At 35.0% G+C, this 24,062-nt stretch overlaps 1 protein-coding gene across 1 annotated transcript in view; it reads left to right on the top strand.

Annotated features, from left to right (window-relative positions):
• The window catches only part of CUBN (cubilin), a 259,424-nt gene that overhangs the window by 24,395 nt on the left and 210,967 nt on the right, over positions 1 to 24,062 (top strand). The window contains exons 15-21 of the mRNA XM_055332630.1: positions 214 to 395; positions 2,508 to 2,670; positions 3,414 to 3,601; positions 19,803 to 19,947; positions 20,175 to 20,353; positions 23,188 to 23,353; positions 23,695 to 23,911. Of these exons, the coding sequence (XP_055188605.1) occupies positions 214 to 395; positions 2,508 to 2,670; positions 3,414 to 3,601; positions 19,803 to 19,947; positions 20,175 to 20,353; positions 23,188 to 23,353; positions 23,695 to 23,911 (1,240 nt within the window). The remainder of the gene's footprint in view (positions 1 to 213; positions 396 to 2,507; positions 2,671 to 3,413; positions 3,602 to 19,802; positions 19,948 to 20,174; positions 20,354 to 23,187; positions 23,354 to 23,694; positions 23,912 to 24,062) is intronic.

Here is a 24,062-nt window from a genome sequence, read left to right as displayed (position 1 = left end):
TCATTTATTTATCGGTGAATATTTCTAGATTTATTACTGTGTCAAACTGGAAAACTGAAAGCCTTGATTAATTTATGAGGGCATCCCAAACTGCACACAGTTATTTCAATAAAGCTTGCCTTCTTGCAGTAAAGGCTATGATAGCTCTACATAAATTATAACTTGTATACAAATGTAAAGTTATTTTTTCTCTTTTTTTCCCTCTTATTTTAGAGTGTGGAGGTATACTGATGGGTACTTACGGTTCTATTAAGTCTCCGGGATATCCTGGAAACTATCCTCCAGGAAGAGATTGTGTCTGGCAAGTTGTAACCAGTCCTGACCTCTTGATAACGTTTACTTTTGGGACCTTGAGTCTGGAGCACCATGATGACTGCAGCAAAGATTATCTTGAGGTAAACAATTATATTTAGAGGAATGCCTGGGGGGCTCAGTGGTTGAGCATCTGCCTTCAGCTCAGGGCATGATCCCGGGATCCTGGGATCAAGTCTTACATCAGACTCCCTTCAGGGTAAGGATCATCTAATCATGAGATGATGATTAGAACTCAGGAAACTATGGTTTGGTGATACCTGTGGATGACTGCAATTTCCTACCAATAGTTAGATATTTTCTTCAATAGGCAGCCGATATCTTTAAGTCTTGCTAATTCTTTATTCCTAATTGTGCCAGCTAGTTGCTTCTGGGTTTCATTTGAATCTGGGAAACAGACTGTCTTACTGTTGTCTGTCATGGAAGACCAGTCCCCTAAGGAGGCAATGGAAGAATTAACAAGGAGAAACACTCAGTAATGGGTATCTTTTCTAATGCAGAATCAAGGCTTCAGTTGTCTCTGGTAACCTGATCCATTATTTCACAAGCTAACTATAGTGTTCTGTGAAGAAAAATAATAGCAGTTGCATTGAAATGGATTGCTAGGGGGTGAGCTTAGAATATATGGATAATTGTCATTGGGAGAAGAAGAGTCAGTCTGTGCCCTCCTGCTTACCACTAGTAAAAGATTAAAATATAGAAGAAGAAAAAAAGGCTGTTATACTGAAAGGCCATAAGCATGTAGGTATATCAGAAATGTTGCTCTGCATTCGTGGACTGAAAAGATCATTGAGGAGATTGAGTTTTTGGGTTGTTCCTGTCTTATTTGTCACTATAAATTTTAGTACTCCTTGCAGTAGTGATAAAAGACGATATGCTTTTCCAAGTCCATTAGAGAAGAATGGAGAGCTATCGAATTATTCATAAAGGATAGAAAGGTACCGCTGCCAAACAGGGATCGCTACAGTTAAAGTCATTAGTAATTTAGCAGTTGTAATGGATTCAAAACCTTTGGGAATGGCTAGAAGATCTCCCTTTCAGAAAATTTCAGCAACATAATCTTATCTTTTAAATGTTGACAACAGCATGGATTTTTTTAAATTAATTTCAATGAATTCCACAAATAAAAATTAGAAGCTTCTTTTTTTTGTTCCTACATAATTCCTGGATACGCATATAATAGAAAGTATCAATCATTCTGATAATATTGAAATGCCTCTCATTTGTCAACAACATTTCAAGGAACTAGTTAAATATAGAAGTGGAATAATGCTGCCCTATAACTTTGCTGCCAATAGAAAAAGTAATTTGAGTGGACAATATAGGCCATGTTAAAATATTTTTTTGTTCACTGATGTTTGAGTGTTCTATGTAGTATAGAATTTGTAGTTACAACAGAAGAATAGAGAGGTTAACATGATTATTTAAGAGATTAAAACCCAGCAATTAAAAAAGGTTTCTCAGGTCATATGGTCATTATCACAGTACTTAGTTAACTATTACAATTGCACTTCAAAAATACATTCAACTGTCTTTTATGTTGTGTCAGTCTGACTTCACTTCCTTCCCACATCTGATCCTTCTGAATACCTAGACCAAGTTGTGAATCAGTCGACATTGTTGGCATTCCATCTTCCATTTTCTTTGCATGTATTCATTTTCTCAACTACAAGAATTTATCATTTTTAAAAAAGATTTTGCTTATTTATTCATGAGAGACACAGACTGAGAGAGGCAGAGGCACAGGCAGAGGGAGAAGCAGCTCCACGGAGGCAGCCCCATGCAGAACACGATCCTGGAACTCCAGGATCACCCCGTGGGCTGAAGGCAGGTGCTAAACCAATAAGCCACCCAGGATCCCCCGAATTTATCATTTTAAAACAAACATCTGAGGGAAAAAAAAAAAAGGAAAAAAAAACATTGAGAAAGATTCATGAAAAAACTTCAAAGTATAGATCTAGCCTTGGAATTAAAATTTAGACAGAAGATAAGGCATCAGGGATGATGGGAGAAGGGAACTACCCTTTGGTGAACCCCAACAGAGTGTTAGATATATGTGATGGGAAAACCTCTGAGAGCCATCAGAGGTTTCAAATGATAGATTTTCTGAAGTTAATGTGTAAAACAAATAGGTTTGTCAAAATCTGACCATTTTTTGCTTAATGATTCTTTTTTGTTGTTTTGTTTTGTTTTAGATTCGAGATGGTCCTTTGTATCAGGACCCCAGTCTTGGGAAATTCTGCACCACTCTCTCTGTCCCACCACTCCAGACTACAGGTCCCTTTGCCAGAGTTCATTTCCATTCTGACAACCAGATTAATGACCAAGGCTTCCACATCACCTACTTAACATCGCCTTGTAAGTAATCTGATAATTGAGAGCAGCATATGAATGTGAAGGACAGTGCTATGCTTTCACGCTTATAGATTGTGTTGACACCTTCAAACAAACCAACAAACCAATGATAAACAATAAAACTCTATGAGTTTTTTCTTGGGGTTTTTGTTCTTAACATACATCATTGTGCCCTGATGAGAATTCACAGGAAAAACAACTTTTCAGGTCTCAATATCAGGAAAAGTAGCAATGACAATCTTTCCACAGGTCCTCTTTCATTTACTCTGGCTTCAGGCTGAGTCTAGAGCCAACCTTCTGTGGTCTGTGGAGTCCATACCTGTTTCTGTGTGTGTCAGATTTTCCCAGAGCACATCCTGCTCATTATTCTTTTAATTAGATTCCTTTTTCTAGCTAGATTTTGTTTTTTAGATTTTGTTTATGTGTATTTTATAAACTGCCTCAAATCTTTTTGGAATAAAGGAGAGCATAAATGTATTTAAAAAGCAATTTGTAGAAGAGGATGTTAGCTTAGAAGTTAGATAACACATCTCTGTATCTAATTCTTTAGGCACTACATGGATATCCCACAAACACATGTCAAACTGAAAATATAATTAGAGACATAAGCCTGCACAGGGTGAATAAAGTAGGCATATGATTATGTGTGTATGTGTAAATTTAAAAAAAAAGTTGTATCTAATGCCTGAGGGTCACAGGAATGGCCATTCACAGGCCCTTTCCCTTCTCCTCTCTGTTCTCTTCAGCGGATTTGCATTGTGGAGGAAACTACACAGACCCAGAGGGTCTTCTGTCTTCTGACTTGTCTGGACCTTTCACTCACAATAGACAATGCATCTATATTATAAAGCAGCCCCTGGGAGAACAAATACAGGTCAACTTCACCCATGTGGAGCTGGAAGGCCAGAGCAGCTGTTCTCAGAGTCACATTGAGGTAACTCTTACTACTCTGTGGCCCTTACAGGATATTTATCAACAGTTTTTTTTTTAATTTAATTTAATTTTATTTTATTTATTTTATTTTATTTTAGATTTTATTTATTTATTCATGAGAGACACACACAGAGAGAGGCAGAGACACAGGCAGAGGAGAAGCAGGCCCCATGCAGGGAGCCTGATGTGGGACTCAATCCTGGGTCTCCAGGATCAGGCCCTGGGCTGAAGGCAGCGCTAAACTACTGAGCCACCCAGGCTGCCCTATCAACAGTTTTATATTCTATAGTATAGTGGTTTTCAAGTAGTTGTAGGGCCAAGCAGCATGAAGATTCCCTGGATGATCTGGACGTTCAAAACACAGTTCTGTACCCTATCCGAGAACTACTGAATCAGAACCTCTAGGGGTACACTCAGCAATCTGTGTTTTACAAGCCCCCATGACCTCTGGGTCATTCTGACTAGGCTAGAGTCTGAGAACAACTGCTCTAGAGAGTATGAAGGAATTTGCCAAAAATAGATCTATAGATGGTGAAACAGGAGATTGGTAATGAAACAGCAAAGGATAAGAATGAAAGCAGAGACTAGGAACTCCTAATAAAGCCAAATTACAAGCTATGAAACTGATTCTTAATAACTACAGTGAAGGCAAGTAGTAAGACTAATAAGATTTACTAGTAAGACATAGTTTTCATAGATTGTCCAGGAAACTCAGCCCAGAAAAGTAAAAGGATTTGCCCATATAAGCTAGATCATCAGTGGCAGAGAATTAAGTTAAAGCATTGGATAACTTCTGTTTTGTAGTTCAAAGTTTTTTCTTTCAGTAGCCCTGCTTGCTCTCTTTCAAAGAACTTTAACTCTGATTTAAGTGTATATAATGGTTGTAATATGAAGAATATCTGAAACAAAAAGGCAGTTTTGTTTGCCTGGCCTGGTATTTCTTTTGCTTAATTATTGGTCAAGCCACAAATTAAAGTGTTGAACAAGAGAGACAAAACACTTTTTGTTGGGCACAATCATTTTATATAAACTTAGAGAGGCAGTGACAATTTTGTTTGCTTTTGTGAGTTAGAACAAATTTATTTTCCCAGGAAAAACCTATGTAGCTTCTTGCCTTCTTCCCTCCTTTACATATAGTGAGAAAACAAAGAATTTTAGTGTAAGATCTGGACCTAGCTGAAAAATGAAGTACATTGACCATGGTGCTACAGTAATATTTATTAATATTTAGCATAATTGAAATACACATTATGTTAGTTTCAAGTATACAACATTTTGATTTGACATTTGTATACATTGCAAAATGGCTACCACATTAAGTGTATTTATTGATCTGTAACCATACAAAGTAACAATTTTTTCCTTGGGATAAGAACTTCTAAGATTTACTTTTATAGCAACTTTCAAATTTGCAAAACAGAATTATCGATTATAGACCCCATGTTGTACATTACATCCTCATGACTTAGTTATTTTGTGATGGAAAGTTTGTAGCATACAAGGTCCATTCGTGTTGTTGCAAATGGCAAGATTTCATTCTTTTTTATAGCTGAGTGATATTCCATTATATATACACACATATCACATCTTTATCCATTCATCAATCAATGGACACATAGGTTGTTTCCATATCTTGGGTATTGTAAATAATGCTCAACTGAACACATGGGTGCATGCAGTGGTTCAAATTAGTGGTTTCCTTTTCTTTTGTTAAATACTAAGAAGTAGAATTGCTGGATCATATCATAGCTTTATTTTTAACTTTTTGAGGAACACTTCCATATCATTTTCAATAGTGGTTACACCCCCACCAACAGTGAACAAGGGTTCCCTTTTTACCACATCTTCACCAACATTTTGTTATTTTTTGTCTTTTTGATAATAGCTATTCCTACCTGTGAGGTAATAGCTCATTATGGTTTTGATTTGCATTACCCTCATATTAGAGATGTCGAGCATCTTATCTTATGCCTGTTGGCCATCTGTATATTTTCTTTGGAAAAAATGTCTACTCAGATCCTCTGCCCATTTTTTAATTGGATTATTTTTTGTTGCTATTGAGTTGTTTGATTTCTATCTATATTTTGGATATTAACTTTTTATTTGATGTGTAATTTGCAAATATCTTCTCCCATTTGTTAGATTGCCTTTTTGTTATGTTGATGGTTTTATTCACTTTGCAGAAGCTTTTTAGTTTGATGTAGTTTTATTTGTTCATTTTTGCTTTTGTTGCCATTGTTTCTGGAATCAGATCCAAAAAAAGATATTGCTAAGACCAATGTCAAAGAGCTTTCCGACTATGTTTTATTCTAGCCTTTATGGTGTCAGTCTTACACCAAGTTCTTAACCCATTTTGAGTTAATTTTGTGTGTGGTATAAGATAATGATCTAGTTCCATTTTTTGGAATGGGGGTGTCCAGTTTTCTCAACACCATTTATTGAAAAGATTTCCTTTTCCCATTGTATATTCTTGCTTCCTTCATTGTAAATTAATTGACCATATGTAGTTAGGTTTATTTCTAGGTTTTCTGTTCCATTGATCTTTGTGTCTTTTTATTACAATACCATACTGTTTTGATTACTCTAGCTTTGTAGTATAGTTTGAAATCAGGGAGTGTGATGCCTCTAGCTTTTTATTCTTACACAGGATGACTTTAGGTATATGGAATCTATCGTGGTTCCCTACAGATCATAGGATTGTTCTCTTTCTGTGCAAAATGCCATTAAAATTTTGATAGGGATTGCATTGAATCTTTAGATTGCTTTGGGTAACCTGGACAATTTAACAATGTTAATTCTCCCAATCTGTAAGCAGAGATTATATTTCCATTTATTTGTTTCTTTTTCAATTTCTTTCATCAGTGTCTTATAGTTTTCAATGAATAGGTCTTTTACTTGATTAAATTTATTTGTAGGTATTTTATTCTTTTTGATGCAATTGTAACAGGGATTATTTTCCTAATTTCCTTTTTTGATAACTTGTTATTAGTGCATAAAAATAAACATATTTTTATGTATTTATTTTGCATCCTGCAGCTTTACTGAATTTATTAGTTCTAACAATTTTTTGGTGTACTATGAAGAGTTTTCTCTATATAAAATCATGTCTTCTGTAAATAGTGGCTGTTTTACATCTGCCTTTCCAATTTGGATATCTTTTGTCTTATTTTCCTACTTATTCATTTGCTAGGACTTCCAATACTATGTTGAATAAAAGTGGCAAGAGTGGGCATCTATCTTGTTCTCATTTTAAGCTGAAAGCTTTTCATCACTGAATATGATGTTAACTGTGCTCTTCTCATATGGCCTTTATTATGTTGAGGTATATTCCAACCATACCCACTTAGTTGAGAATTTTTTTTTTCATAAATGAATGTTGAATTTACTCAAATGCACACAAAAAATCTGTGTCTATTGAGATGACCCTATGATGTTTATCCTTCATTTTGTTCATGTGGTAGATCACAATGGTTTATTTGCACATACTAAAACATCCTTGCATTCCTGGAGTTAATCCCACTTGATCGTGGGATATGATTCTTTAAGTGCATTTTGTGACATGAATTTTGTTGAGGATTTTTGCATCTATTTTCATCAGTAATATTAGTCTAGAGTGGGTTTCTTGTGTATTCTTTTTTGATCTTGGTATCATGGTAATGCTAAACTCACATATCTTCCACTGGATTGACTCCTTTGTCATCATGTAATACCCATCTTTTTCTTTTATAATAATTGTTTTTTAAACTCTTTTTTGTTTGATATCAGCATACCTACCCCAGCTTTCTTTTGGTTTCTGCTTGTATTAAATGACTTTTCCATCACTTCACTTTCAATCTATGTGTGTCCTTACATTGAAATGAATCTCTTGTAGGTAGTGTATAGATGGCTCTTGTTTTTTTATGCATCTGACTCTTGATGTCTTTTGATCGGAGAATTTAGTATATTTACATTTAAAGTAATTATTGGTAAGTACGTACTTGTTGCCACTTTATTTATTGTTTTCTCTGTGTTTTGTAGTTCCTTTTAGTTTCTTTCCCCTTCTATTGAATTATTCCCTTGTGGTTTGGTGACTTTCTATAGCGTTAGATTCCTTAGATTCTTTTCTCATTATCTTTTGTGTATTTAGTATAGGTTTTTGCTTTTTGGTTAGCATGAGGTTCATAATCTATTTTAAGTTCATAGCAAATTTAAGTTAAATTTGAACACTTCTAAAATTCTACATTTTTACTACCCCCACTACCTTTTATATTTTTGATGTTTTGATGTCATTTTGTGTTTTTTATTTCACATCTTTTTATTTTGTGTATCCTTTCAATAATTATTGCAGTTATATTTATTTTTTACTATTTTTGTTTTTTAATCTTCTTACTAGTTTTATAAGTGATTAATCTACTACCTTTACTATATAGTTATCTTTAACAGTGAAGTTTTTACTTTCATAATTTTTTCTGGTGTTAAGTGCCCTTTCTTTTTAGTTTAAAGAAGTCCCTTTAATATTTCTTGTAAACTGGCTTAGTGTTGATGAACTCCTTTAGCTTTTGCTTATCTGGAAAGCTCTATTTCTCCTTTAATTTTGATGACCTTGCTGAGTAGAGTATTCTTGGTTGGAAGAATACTTTGGACATATCATGCCACTTTATTCTTGCTTGCAAAGTTTCTGCTGAAAAATATGCTAGTAGTCTTATGGTAATTTCCTTGTACAGAACAAGTTGTTTTTCTCTTGTGGCTTTTAAGATTCTCTCTTTATCTTTATCTTTTGACATTTTGATTATAATATGTCTTGATGTGAGTCTCTTTGAGCTCATTTTCTATGGAACTCTTTGGCCTTCCTGGTTCTGGATGTCTCCTTTCTTCTCTAGGTTAGGGATTTTTCAGCCATTATTTCTTAAAATAAATTTTCTGATCCTTTCACTTTCTCTCTTTCTCTCTCCTCTCTGTGGAACCTCTAAAATATGAATATTATTCTGCTTGATGATATCCTATATATTTGTTAAGCCATTTTAATTTTTAATTTTTTTCTTTTACTGCTGTATTTGCATGAGTTCCACTGTCCTGTCTTCCAGCTCATTGATTCTGCCTTCTGCTTGATCTCATCTACTCTTGAACCCTCCCAGTACATTTTTTTCAGAGCAGTTATTGTGTTCTTCATTTCTATGACTGGAGTTTGGTACTTTCTCATATTTTCTTTATCTTTGTTGAAGTTTTCACTACACTATCATTCATTCTTCTTCAGAGGACCATACTTTGAACTCTTTATCAGGTAAATTATTTATCTTTGTTTTAAGGTTTTTCCTCCTGAGGTTTTACTTTGTTCTTAGTTTGAGAACATATCCTTCTGTCTCCTCATTTTTCTTATCTACCTGTGTTTTCTTCTATGTATCATGTATAACAGCTATCTTTCCCAGTCTTGTTTGGGTGATCTTGTATATGAGATAAACCTTATCATTTAACCTTTCCCTAAGGAAAGGTTGTCTTTCAAACCTTTGTGACTGGCTAAGCAGCCTGAATATTTCTTGGTAGGTCTCAGGTGTTGAGAATGTGCCAAAACCTGTGAGTGTACCAGAGGGGATGGATCTCAGCCAGCACCTAGTTCCAGGCTAATTGGAAGCTAGACCCTCAGGCAACAGCTTTTGAAGTATGCAAATATATATGGTCCTGTGGGACCTCAATTATAAACACTGCTGGCTCTAGTCCAAGTGATCTAGATGTGTCCCCTAGCGACACTTGCAAATTTCAAAGCTTAAGAAATGTATATGAACTTTTTTCTGGGAGATATTGGTAAGCTGGAGCAAGATCATATAATAAAGATGGTATCCCCCAGTGTATGTTTTCTGAAAGCACTTCTGTAGCCTCTACATGTGTGGTAATCCTGAAGTCTTCTCCCCCAGGCCAAAATTTCATGTCAGGTAGATAAGACGTTTTCACAGCAAGACTTGGAATGTATTCTAGTCTGCTGTCTATATGGTACCTTGGTGGTTGTAGCCTGTCAAGAATTTTCTCTCCATTTGTTTCAGACTCATAGGACACAGGCTTAATCCCCCTTAGCCACCAGAACCAGAGGCTCACAGCACATTCCTTGTGTGCTCTGTGTTGGCTTGCTGGCTTTGGTGGTACCACTGTGAAGCAGCATGCAGGGGTAGGGGACTCACTAGGTCATTAATGGCAAGGTTAAGGTGGAATGGCACACTGGGGTGGGATGTTCTCCCACCTGGGAGGCACAACGTAGTGGTGCACAGGAGTAAGCTGCTTGCTTGGCCAATTTAGACAGGGTCAAGGAGTCCAGCACATAAAGTGTGGGCATGCCCAGCAATACTCTAGCAGGGGGAGAATGCCAAAAGTGGTACTTGCCAGTGTCTCCATACCTAGAGGGAATCCCTATAGGTTCCTGCTCATCTGCAGATGCTTTAAGAACAGCAAATGAATCTATGCCTCTCTTTCTCATTTTGATGTAGTCCCTTTTATCCTTTGTTGTGGAGAAGCTTGTTCAGGCAGTTTTCAGGTCTTTTTTAGAGGGAATTTTTCTATATGTAGCTATAGATTTGTTGTGTTCAAAGGAAGAAGTGAGTTCAAGATCTCTTTTTTTTTTTCATTTGTTCAAGATCTTGCTATACTTCCTTCTTGAACTGTCTCTGGATTCAGCAATCTATTTTTTTAATCCATAGATTTTGATATCAGATGGTGAGACAAATGTGTATATTCATTTATTTATGTTTTCTAAAATATAGTTTGACATATATTAAAGTTTTATTCTATGGAGCAACTCTAGATATTTTTATGTAAATAAAAATTAAATTTTCAACCTCTGTTTTTTTAGTTTAAGAACAGTAAAAAAAGAGCTTACACTTAGAGAATACTTACTATGTATCAGGTGCAATTCTAAGACTTTAAAATACTATAATAAATTAAGTAAATAACAATAACTGTTTTTCTACGGTCTGTTGGATGTGGTACATGTTTGACATGAGTAAATTCATTGACTCTTCACAAAAACCATTATTATTCCAATTTTGACATGAGGAAACTGAGAGCCAGAGGAGTTGTCACTTGCCCATGGTTACATGTGTGGGGAGTAGGGGAACTGGAAGTTGAATTAGTTCCAGTTGTAGTGTTCTGTGATAAGAACAGAAACACAACTGTGTAGCTATGACTATGAAAGGTGGTTCACCTTCATAGGAAAGAAGCTTTTGTGAATTTCCCAATTCCATATCTGGCTCTATGGTGATAGGACTATAACATGGAATCAGGCACATTGCTTTTCTCAGACAGATGAAATTGAAACGCTCAGAATGCTCTTCTATTTAGGTACTGTATGAGGTTTTTATGGCTCTAAGATACCATCAAAGTATCTGTAATAATATACCCTCTCTGGACTTGCACTACATTCTAATTGAATTTCAACAAGAAGTTACATGAACTCTAAATTGTTGTGAAAAGTTATCTTTAAAAAATTAAAAAAAAAACATTTAAACATTTAATTTTGTGAAACTGAATGGGAATGTTTTGTGGCCAGAATGGGATTGGTGTTAATTGATCTAAATGCCTATTTTTGTTCAGTCATTTGATGATATATATATCATATATATATATATATAACCTTGGACAAATCTTTATCTGGATGCTTCAGTTCCTACTTCCATAAGATGCCCTACCTATTCTTTCAAACTTTGTGAACATAAATCAAAGCAGTGAATGACAAAATAAGCTTGAAGAATTAAAAACATTATAAAAATGCTAGGTTTTCCTAGGCCAAATTTCCAACTCCTGCCTTGAACTTATTATTTCAGAGATAGCTGATAAGACTCTTTCATGGTTGGCTGTTGAAGTATTGTCATTCTGATGTACACACACACCCATAAAGTCTTGATCAAATTTCCCTTAGGGGTTGTTGATGGAGAAAATACAAGGGCTGTATTAGAAGGACAGCACATATATATAGTGATTTGAATAATTGAAAAGATTTTCTATTATGTCCTTGACCATCCTAAAGGAATATAATCGATTTGCAGAGTTTTAGCACCAGCAAGTACCTGAGAGGTCGTCTAATTTAAATTCTTAATTTTATAAGTGAGGAAATTGAGGTCACAAAGATCAAACTCTAGTTATTGTTAGAATAGGATTTAGATGTACCTACAAGGGAATCTACATAGACATACACTGACTTACATCAACTTCTTGCCAATACATCATATCTATCTGCTGGGATAATTTGTGAACTAAGCCCATTTTTAAAAAGTACATCTACTTCTTTTCATGACCTTTAGACAGAAAGTATGGAAGAAAGTGATTCTGAAACCAAATTCAAATGACATTATTATGACTCAATGTATTGCTCCCTGAAATGGTAGTTTCATTTTTAAAAGATATACCTGAAAAGTGATTATGTAAACAAAGGAATAAAAAAGGAATACTGGTATTTCAAATACTTTGGTGGTTTAGAAAGCAGATGACTTTGCCATTTACTAATTCTATTTATAAGAGAGAAAAGATCACTCAAAGTTTTAGAAAGAATGAAAAGCAGAGAGGGAATTCTAGAGAAATATGGGAGAGTAATAACAGAATTCATTTCTTTTGAAAGAATAGATGCACTTCTAAAAGTCCTAGATCTTCTCATTATGTGATTCCAGTTGTTTTCTTGCCATGTGAATATAACCTTTAAATGAAGATATTATTGCCTAGTTTATCTTTTTCATGTATAGTATAATTTTGAAAGACTTTTTGCTCAGTAAGAGAGCTCTCTAAATATTTTATTTGAGAATAAAATTTAACTACAGAAGATAATAAATGTGGTAATGGGGGCAATACCACATTTATTATGCAGTATGTTGTATTTTTTCTTTTTTTAACAGGAAGCACACATTTATGCATTAATTCTTAGATTTATATATCTCTCTCAACTAAATTTTCTACCTTTAGAAACACATGTTGCCCGTGAGTGATGTAATATGGCTAGTAACAAAAGAATGATTATAACAAGACTATTAGTTCATCTGTTTTTGTCTAAGAGAGCTTTTAAATTGTATAGAGTAAATCAATGATTAGGGCAGAAGCATCTTTCCAGAATAAAAAGCAGCACCTCTCATTAATATTTTATAAGTGATTTAAGCCCTCAGAACTATAAGTGAAGGACACATACAGGTAATGAAAGTTTAATTTTTAATCTTAGAGAATGCAAGTAGTAGGCTGAATAATAATTTTAGAGGCCTTTATGATGCTAACTAAGTCCAGGGCTTGAAATAGGATGTAGAAAGAAATGAATAGAATCTCCTTGGCCAGTCCTGAATTGTCTGACCCCTCCCTGCCAAGACTTGTGGTTAGGGGAAGGAGAACCACATAAGAGAGATTACTAAAGGAAGGGGAAGGAGAAGTGCCTTTTGGGGAAAGAGGAGGACTTCTGGAGAAGTTGTTCCTTCTTAGAAAGCAAACAAAAATAAATGGCATAGAAAAGTAAGCTACATTAAATTTGGTGTCTGAAATATGGGGAATGTGTACCTATTCTGCAAATGTCATTGAATGATAAATTAACCATATTTTTGACTTCTTGCTAATCCAAGCAAATTCACAAAGCAGAAATTACATACATATCTTTAGAATGTAATGAAACTAGAAGTTAATATTGTTTTTTAATGTCCAAATACTTGGAAATAGATAAACTCATTCTTAAATAGTTACTGCCTTAAGGAAGGGAAGAGAAAATGAAATCAAAGATAATGTAGAAAATAACAAAGAAGAAATGCTAGATGGTTATCAAAGTATGTGAGACATGATGAAACTCAAATCCCATGTAAAATCTTCAAAATTTTATAGAAGGAATTAAAAATTAGAAATGTGGGGAAGTACAACAAGCTGAACCACTGGAGATCTATCTTCCTGTTGAATCTTTTATCACCTCCCCCTCTTCTTCCTGGTACTCCTCACTCGACTCCTCCCAACTGGCCCTGCACAGCATTCCCACATCTCCACGCATCTTTAGATGGAATCAGAATCACAAGAGATTTCCTTTTGCTTTTGTTTATTTCTTTATAAGGATTTTATTTACTTATCTATTTACTTATTTACTGAGAGCTCAGGTAGGGGAAGGGGCAGAGGGAGAGGAAGGGAGAGGATTTCAAACACATGCAGTACTCAGCATGGACCCTGACTTGGGGCTCAATCTCACCACCCTGAAATCATGACCTGAGCTGAAATCAAGAGTCAGTTGCTCAACCAACTGAGCCCCTCAGGTGCCCCAAGGAAATAATTTTTAATCCCTGTGTGACTTCTCTCATCTCTTATCCCTCACCATTCTTATTTGAAGTGGGGTCACCCACATCCCCCTCCTTTGCGCTCAGATTAACGCAAGACTAGTCTGCAAGATCAAGTCTTTATTGAGCTAAGGGACATTTTAACCTGAAGCTCGCTTCACAGTAAGCCAGATGTTAAACACTGCTGCATGGGAGGGTCCTGTCTTTAGCTCTTGGTTGGACCAAGCCTATGTGCCAGCATATTTGGTTTGTTTTGAATTAAAGTTTAATACTTTAAATAGATTTTTGGAATTGTTATATAAAAACAAATCTGGATACATAGCAGATACAAACAAATGAGCACATGCATTAAGATGTGGCTTTGAGACCTGATCCATTCCAGATGTTAAAGCTTACTGCTGACTGGGCTCTAGAGCTCACTCTTAAATTTCATATGAACTGTGTTTTTTTGGCCCTATTTATTTTAGCTTTCTCTACAGGAAATAGTTCCTTTGTAAGAATTCTGTTTTTTGGTTTTTTTTTTTTTGTTGTTGTTGTTTTAATGAGTAGTTTCTCTTCAAGAACTAGTTCATTCTGATGAATACAAAACTCAGAAGCCATTTGGACTGTTTCATAGGCTAATTATTGTGGATCACAGGCTATATATTGCATCTCTGGGCCTGAAACAATCAGTGTTAGTTGGATAAATAAGGTTATCAGTGAGAAATCTGGGCCTGGTCTGTAGAATACTGGAATTTTGAACTGGCCCTGGTCATTCCTTTGCAAATGTGATCCAGTGTAAAGAATGAATTTGATGCAATGCCTCTATCAGTGACTATGGTATGGCTTCACTTAACTAGTTAAGAAAAGCTCCTTGTTAATATAAAATGGGTTTAAATACAAATCATCTTTCTGTAAGTTACACTGCAATAAGTCAGTAGCAATACAAGAAGTCTAAAACAATAACAAACAAAGAAAATTTCTATGGCTCATAACAGTATACATGTATTCTTTGTTCATGTAAACATGTTGTTTTGAGGTCACTGGCAGTTCTGCTCACACTGTCCCATCTGTCTCTGGGACCCAGGCTCTTGATCCTATAAGAAAATAAAATAAAAAATGGTTGAATCCTGCCATGACTCTCAAGGCTCCTACCTGGAGATGGCGTATGGCTTCTGCCCACATTATGTTGGGCACAGCAAACACTATGGCCAAGAAAAGTTGATGGGAAGAATAAATATTAATTCTCCGTGGGAAGGCATTGTAAGTTGCATGGTAATGAATGGAGATGTTAGACCCCCCCCCCCCCTTACAGGGAGGGATGTAAGTGATTAGGAAAAATAATACAGTCTATCCTAGTGCATAAGCACAAAAGAGAAAGGGTTTGCCGTTGTTGTTGTTGGGGAGGTGCAAATTCAGAAGTCCTATATATAGAATGCAGATTGGGCTGCAACAATATTTGAGATCACTTAGAGCATTTGATGAACTTTATTTGTCTCATTCAGAGGATTTGTGGTTAAGGTATTGTCATGTCCAGGATCCAGAGAGAATACAGGCTTTCAGATTTAATAAGGTTTCATTTCCACAGAGACAGAGAAATGCAGCCAAAATCAATTGTACCTTCGAGGTTTAGGGCCCCTGAGCCCTATAAGTTCCTCTTAAAACATTTGGACTGCAGCTGCCTTTCTCCTTGCTAAAATCCTTGAATTTTGTTAGTGAGGCCCTGGGGAATGGCCCACTTTAGCTTGCTCTGATGCTTTTGGCTGTTTTTCTTCCTTCATGTCATCTAATGGGCAAAATGCAAAAGAGGGACTACAGTCTTAGCAGAGGAGTGTGAAGCCCTGGAGGATCAGAGAGGAGGGTAGTATCTTATTCTGTGTTTCAGGCTTCCTGGTTTCCAAGAACTAGTATGTTGTGTCTCTAACAAAAATTGAACCATCATACCATGCCTTAAAATTAATGAGTCAACAAGCATTTGTCAAATACCTATTTGTGAAGTTCTATATTAGATGCTAAAGGCATTATAGATATTTTCTCCTCCCTCAAAGATTTGCTGTTTGAGTAGAGAGATATCTAGCATAAATTTAAGACAGTATGTGAAATTCATGTTATAGCTCTTAGAAACTGGCTTGGTATGTGTCAGTCGAGAGGTATGTGATTTTTTAAAGTCTGTGTAAGATTCTATCGTATGGCTATACCATAATTTATTTAATCACTCTCCTATGATTAGAAATTGGAATATTTTCAATTCTTGTAATTATAGAGCAAATTTGATGTGAGTCCTTTGTGTCTTTGCTTGTATCTTGAATGATTTCTTTATGATAGAGTGTTAGAGAGAAGTTACTAGGTCCCAAACTGAATATTTTGAAGACTCCTGATGCATACTGTCATATTATTTTCCAGAAATTTATATATCCCTCTACCAGCTATGGATGGGAGCAACTGTGTTACCATATCCCTGCCAGCTTTGAGTATCAGACTTTTAAAATCTTCCCTTTTTTGCTCATTTCCCTCAGCCTGGATAATCCTGCAAGTCTCAGTTTAAAGGTTATTTCCATGGAGAAATATTCCATACTCTCCGGTTTGAGTTCAGGCTTTTGGGGTGAAGTCAGTTTCCTTTAAGCCTTTTATATTACCCCTTTTCTATTCTGAAATGAAATTCATAAATTATGTAACCTCAATACACATTATAAAAATAAAGTTGGAAGTATATATTTAGGAGAAACAAAGTAAAAAATACATATTTATTTCATTATGTTATAAGCCCAGACATGCTATACTTGAAGACAAAATGAAGGCTTAGGTTGTTTTCTCTTTGAATCACTGTGAATGCCACAATACAAACCCAGGCTGACGTGGCTGTGTAGGTTGGTATACATTTTCTGAAATGGTTACCAACTCTTGTTAGATTTCCAGGAAAAAAAAAAAAAGCCTGAAACTTCCTTTGATTTATATTCTACTTATAAGCTTAGAAAATTTAGTGTTTATTAAAATTGGGCAAAAATATTTTGAGTTTAGTACATAAAATAGAGCTAGGTTTTATATTTAATAATAGAACTGTCACTTATATGAGTATCACATGAGATATAGGAGAATTTTTGTATGTGACTATCTCTTATACTGCAGGGTGTTTAGTGTCTTTGGTCGCCAGCCACTAATTGCCAATAATGCCTAACCACTACAGTATTGATTAAAACAACAACCAAAAAGTCTTTTCAGGGATTTCCAAAATGTCTAGTTGTGATACTGATGGAGAACCACTGTGTTAAGTAATAATATAGCCTCTTGTACTTTCCCAAACATGGTGTTCATGCTTTTGGAAAAATGTGCTTGCTTGTTGTAGGGTCCTTGTGAGCAGTCCACAGCGCTGTCACCCACACAGGTCTGGGCACTTACTGATGCCTTGATAATGTTAGTTGAGAAAATGAATTAATATTTGGATAGCTAGATCTTCCAAAAATAACTCTATATAACAGGAGTAAGATCTATATTCATGAAATCATTCCTGATTTTGTGAGAAATCTCTAGCATGTTACCTTTCAAAATCTCAAAAATTGCAATAGCTATTCTTTAGTTCACTTTTTTTTTTTTTTAAAATCTCTAGACGTTTTTCCGAGGAATTCATACTATTGTTTCATCTATTTGCTTCAACAACCCCATGAGTCAGGCTAAGATTTAGTAACTTGCTCAGAAGTGCATGGGCTTTGGCCAGGTCTTTGTTACTCCATAGACTGTGCTCATGGTCCTTATAAGATGTTGACTGTTGATTTAAAACAGGTGGTCTTGGGGATCCCTGGGTGGCTCGGTGGTTTAGCGCCTGCCTTCCGCCCCGGGCGTGATCCTGAGTGCCGGGACTGAGTCCCTCATCGGGCTCCCTGCATGGGGCCTGCTTCTCCCTCTGCCTGTGTCTCTGCCTCTCTCTCTCCCTCTGTGTCTCTCATGAATAAATAAATAAAATCTTAAAAAAAAAATAAAATAAAAAAGGTGGTCGTTATCGTATGAGGGAAATATTCCTTTGTTCCTAAATTTCTGAGTTTTGCTCTTTTTTTTTTAAAATTTTATTTATTTATTCATAGACACACACAGAGAGAGAGGCAGAGACACAGGCAGAGGGAGAAGCAGGCTCCATGCAGGGAGCCCGTTATGGGACTCTATCCCGGGTCTCCAGGGTCAGGCTCTGGGTCGAAGGCAGCGCTAAACCACTGAGCCACCCAGGCTGCCCCTGAGTTTTGCTTTTAATAAAATGAAATACTGATAATTTTTTTTACATCTATGGAAATATATGGATCCATTGACAAGTGTAGTTTTTTTAAAAATATTTATTTATTTATTCATGAGAGATACGGAGAGAGAGATGCAGAGACACAGGCAGAGGATGAAGCAGGCTCCTTGCAGGAGCTCGATGTGGGACTCCATCCGGGAACTCCAGCATCACGCCCTGAGTCAAAGGCAGATAGATGCTCAACTGCTGAGCCACCCGGGCATCCCCGATGAGTGTTAATTTATAATTTCAAATAACCTTACATTATTCAAATTCTTATCCTTGTTTGGATCGTAAGCCTAATGATGAAGTAAATTTGTTTTTCTAGAACTGTGTTTGAGATTTTTATATCTATATAAATAGGTGAGATCAATCCATAGTTTCATTGTATCATCTATTGGAATTTAGTAAGATGGTTCTGAGAAAAATTAGTTGGAAGTTTCTTCAATGTTTGAGGGTGCCTTAGAACAAATTATCTATGGCAAATATTTGTTCCTTAAAACTTTGAAATAATTGAGGAGCCTGCGTGACTGAGTTGGTTAGGTGTCAGACTCTTGATTTCCCCTCAGGTCATGATCTCAGGGTCATGAAACTGAGCCCCATATCTGTCTCCATGCTTAACATGGAGTCTCCTGGAGTCTCAAGCAGACTCTCCCTCTTCTTTTCCCTCTGCCCCTCTTCCCAGTGTACATGCATGTTATAAATAAATAAATAAATAAATAAATAAATAAATAAATAAATAAATAAAACAAATAAAATCTTTTTTAAAAGTTTGAAATAATTGGTGAGGTAGAGGATATTCTGGGAGTTCTGGGGGGGCGGTGGGAGGTAATTATTTGATAATGTTTTCAATTTTATCCATGGTTTATTGTCTCTTCAGATTTTATCTTTCTTCTCCTTGAGATAATTTTAGTAATTTATATTTTTTCTGGAAATAGCCATTTCAAACATTGAGCTGTATCAGCATAGAGTTGTACAAAGAGTTATCATTCATATGAAATGAATGTGTCAGTATCTGTGTATTTGTAGCATTTTTCTCATTTTTGATTTGTGTATCTGTGTTTATTCTTTTTTAAAATTTTTGTCTTTATTTTCTTTTATCTTTATTGACAAAGATGTATCTTAAATATCCCTATCCCTCAACTTACACCCCCAAAACAATTCTTGAATGTATTCTTGAACTCAACTTTCTTTTGTATTTTATTTATTAGGTTTTACTTTTAGTTTTACTTTATAATCTCTCATTTTAATACGTTTTCCCAATTTTTTTAAGTTGACTCTTTTAATTCTCTTTCTGTTATCTACTTTTCTGTCTCGTTCTTTCAACAATAAAAGCAGTTTAGTCTGTGACTTCCTTTGATTACAGATTTGGCTAAAACTTGCATGTCTTATTATATCATGTTCTCATATTTTGCTGTTTTCTAAATAATTCAAAATTGTAAATTTATCTTTGCTTTCACATCGTAGAAGTTATTAGGAGAACGTTTGATGAAATATTCTTATGCTTTGGATTTTATCTGGCTTAAGTTTGTTACTAATATTTAGTGTAATTATACTGTGCTCAAGATTGGCCCATTGATTACTTTCAAATATAAATATGTAACTCAAATTAGATTATAACTTATTCTGAATCTGCCGTTTTTTTCATCTCCAAATAATCCACCACTGCCAAGATTATTTTGTTGATTAGAGTAAAAGATCTATTTTATTTTTCTATTTAGGTCCGAGATGATAAAATCTTACTTGGAAAAGTATGTGGCAATGAAACCCTCCCTCACATTAAATCCATTAGGAACCATATATGGATCAGGCTTAAAATAGATGCTTCTCTTGTAAGAGCTAGTTTCAGAGCTGTTTATCAAGTTGGTAAGAAAATTTATGCGTTAATTTTTAAGTGTCTAATTTGTCTGATTGTAACATTTTAATTTCTTGGAATAATTTAGTCATTTTATACCTTTTAGTGCCAAGGAAAAAATTCTACTAGTCACAACACATTCCTTTATATTCCTATGCTGAACTAAACTTTGCAATAAAAGTAAAGGCAGAAATCATTTATCTCTGAACAAACACTACTATCGTTTTCATATTCACAGCTTGTGGAGGAGAATTAACTGGAGAAGGAGTCATTCGCTCACCTTTTTATCCTAACGTGTATCCAGGAGAAAGAATCTGCAGGTGGACCATTCACCAGCCCCAAAGCCAAGTAGTTATTCTCAACTTCACTGCCTTTGGAATTGAAAGTTCTGCCCACTGTGATACAGATTATATTGAGGTAAGAGTAGAACATCTTTGAATATTTGTATTGGGTTGAATATTATTTAAAACAGTATGACATGTTATCCTTAGATCAGCTACATGAAACAACACTAGTTTGTAAAGACCAATATCTCTTATAAATATAGATGCAAAAATCCTCAATAATATACTAGCTAACTGAATTCAGCAGCATATAAAGAAGAATATGCACCATGACCAAGCAGGATTTATCCCAGGAATGCAAAGTTGGTATACATTAAAAAATCAACAAATGTAAAATAAAATAAAGGAAAAAAAAAAACCTCCCACATGATTAGCTCAATAGATGCAAAGAAAAGCATTTGACAAAATCTAACAACTTTTTGTGATAAAAACACTGAACAAACTAGGAATAGAAGGGAACATCCTTAATTTGAAAAAGGTCATCTATTAAAAAATCCACAACTAACATCATATTTAATTATGAAATACTAAATCCTTTTCCCTTATCATCAGTAAAAAGGCAAAGATGTCTGTTCTCACCACTTCTATTCAATATTATACTGGAAATTTTAGCTAGGGCAATTAAGCAAGGAAAGGAAAGAAAATATATTCAGGATGAAAAGGAAAGTAAAATTATTTCTCTTCAAAATTAACATGATTTTATCTATGTATAAGATGTATAGAAAATCATAAGGAATCCACACATACATATGCACAAACTATTAGAAGGAATCCACACATGCAAACATATTCAGCAAATTGTATGATATAAGATCAAACTATGAACGCCATTGCTTTTTCTGTACACCAACAGTGGACAATTTGAAAATGAAACCAAGGAGACAATGTCATTTACAATAGCATAAAAAGAAATACACCGAGAAATACATCTTTAAAAAGATGTGTAAAATGTGTACTCCTGAAGCATTGTTAAAGGAAATTAAAGACCTAAATATGTGGAAAGACATCCCATGTGTTCATGGATTAGAAGACTTAATGTTGTTCAGTTGGCAATACTCCCCAAGTGTATCTAAAGATTCCATTTAATCTCTGTTAAAGTCCCAGCTGGCATGTTCTGCAGAAATTCACAAGCTGATTGTAAAATTCATATAGAAATGACAGAATAACCAAAGTAGTTTTGGAAAAGAAGAGCCAAGTTGGAAGACACACACTTAACCAATTTCAAAACTTAGAACAAAGCTACAGTAATAAAGACAGTATGTTGAGTGAGGATAAAAATATGGAACAATGAACAGAATTGAAAATTTAGAAATAGGGATCCCTGGGTGGCGCAGCGGTTTGGCGCCTGCCTTTGGCCCAGGGCGCGATCCTGGAGACCCGGGATCGAATCCCACGTCGGGCTCCCGGTGCATGGAGCTTGCTTCTCCCTCTGCCTGTGTCTCTGCCTCTCTCTCTCTCTCTGACTATCATAAATAAATAAATAAAAATAAAAATAAAAGAAAATTTAGAAATAAACCCATACCTTTACGGCCAACTGGTTCTTGAAAGGGCTCCAAGACATTTCAGTAGGAAAAAAATAGTATTTTCAGCACTATTTGATGAAAATGAAAAATTATGTAAGTAGGCCCTTTCCTTACACCACACACAGAAATTAACTAAAAATGGACAATAGACCTAAATATGGGAGCTAAAACAGTGAAACTTTTAAAAGAAAGCAACCTGTGTATTTGTGACCTAGGTTAGGCAAAGCCCTCTAAGATAAGACACAGAGAACAAACAATAAAAGAAAAAAATAGAAAATTGGACTTCATCACAATTAAAAACAATCTAATTTTTAAAGTGGGCAAAGAATCTAAATATATATTTATTCAAAGAAGATACACAAATAGCCAATAAGCACATGAGAAGATACTCAATATCACTAATCTTCAGTGAAATACAAATCAGACCATAATGAGATACTGCTTCACAAACAAGAATGGCTATAATCAAGAAGTCACAAAATAGGGAGTATTGGCAAGGATATAGGGAAATTGGAAAATTTTTACACTTGTATACTGCTAGTGAGCATATAAAATGATATAGCCACTTTGGAAAAAAGTTCCAAGTTCTACAAGAAGTAGATTGATCCAGAAATTACCATTTATCTATCATTCGATCCAGCAATTCCACTCCTATGTGTATATCCAAAGGAAATGAAAATATATATCCACACAAAAAATTTGCATTTAAGTGACTACAGTCATTATTCTTGGTAGACAAAACATAGAAAAAATATAAATATCCACCAATTGATGAATGGATTATTAAAATGTAGCGTATCCATACAGTGGTATATTATATAGCATTAAAAAAGAATGAAGCAATCCCTGGGTGGCGCAGCAGTTTGGTGCCTGCCTTTGGCCCAGGGCGCTATCCTGGAGATCCGGGATCGAATCCCACGTCGGGCTCCCGGTGCATGGAGCCTGCTTCTCCCTCTGCCTGTGTCTCTGCCTCTCTCTCTCTCTCTCTCTCTCTCTCTCTGTAGTCACATAAATAAATAATAAAAAAAATTAAAAAAAAATAAAACCACTAAAAAAGCAACATAAACAAAATTATAAAAAAGAATGAAGAGATGACATGTTACATGGATGAATTTTGAAAACTGGTTAAATTAAATCACACAAGACCATGTAGTGTGTGATTTTATTTACTTGAAATACCCAGCATTGACAATCTGAGCTTGGAGTTTGAGGGAAATGAGGAATGACTGCTAAGGGGTATGGAATTTCTTTAGAGGTGACTAAAATTTATTTTTATGACATTGATAAAAAAATTTTAGAAATAATTATTCTTAAAAGCAGTTTTCCAAAATAATATTTAACAAAATAAACTTGAATATATCCCCCCCCCGCTTTTTTTTCTCAGATTGGTAGCAGTTCCATTTTGGGTTCTCCTGAAAATAAAAAATATTGTGGCACAGACATACCTTTGTTTATAACATCTGTGTACAATTTTCTTTATGTCATATTCGTGAAAAGTTCTTCTACTGAAAATCATGGTTTCATGGCTAAATTCAGTGCTGCAGATTTGGGTAAGATATTGACATTTTCCTGCTTTGCCTCTTAACAGAAAAAGTAAATAGCAGAAGTAAATAATTATAGAAAATTCATCTACACTCTGTAGATGTGTAGCTATCTACATTGTAAAAATTTTAAAGTACACTCAAAGGCAAAGAAAAAATATATTTCCTAGTCAGTACATATTAAGAGTTAACTGATTTTTATTAATAAGAGAAAAAGATTATCTTACATGGCATATGAGGAACATTTATCTTTTTCAGCTTTTAAGAGGTTATGATCAGATTACTTTATTTTGAATTCTAGGTAGCTTATTGGTTAGTTGTTCTAATAATTATTATTTTTGTTTTAACAGCATGTGGAGAAATTCTTACAGAGTCAACAGGAATCATTCAAAGTCCTGGCCATCCAAATATCTACCCTCATGGGATCAACTGTACCTGGCATATATTAGTCCAACCTGGCCATCTAATTCATTTGATATTCAGGAAATTTCATCTGGAGTTTCATTACAATTGCACAAATGACTATTTGGAAGTTTATGACACTGGTTCTAATACATATCTTGGGAGGTAAAAACATTTTGTTTTTATTTTTTAAAAAATAAAAACTTCCTGCTTTCTTGCTTTCCTACTGCAGTGAAGGATGTTAAAAACTCCCATGTTGTGTTATAAAAACCAGATGAGATCCTCACATTCCTCAATGACCATTTCTACATCACTA

This window comes from Nyctereutes procyonoides, unplaced genomic scaffold (genome assembly GCF_905146905.1).
Source record: "Nyctereutes procyonoides isolate TBG_1078 unplaced genomic scaffold, NYPRO_anot_genome, whole genome shotgun sequence".
NCBI lineage: Eukaryota > Metazoa > Chordata > Mammalia > Carnivora > Canidae > Nyctereutes > Nyctereutes procyonoides.
The sequence above is the reverse complement of the archived record's forward strand: the minus strand, read 5'-3'. Positions and strand labels throughout refer to the sequence as shown.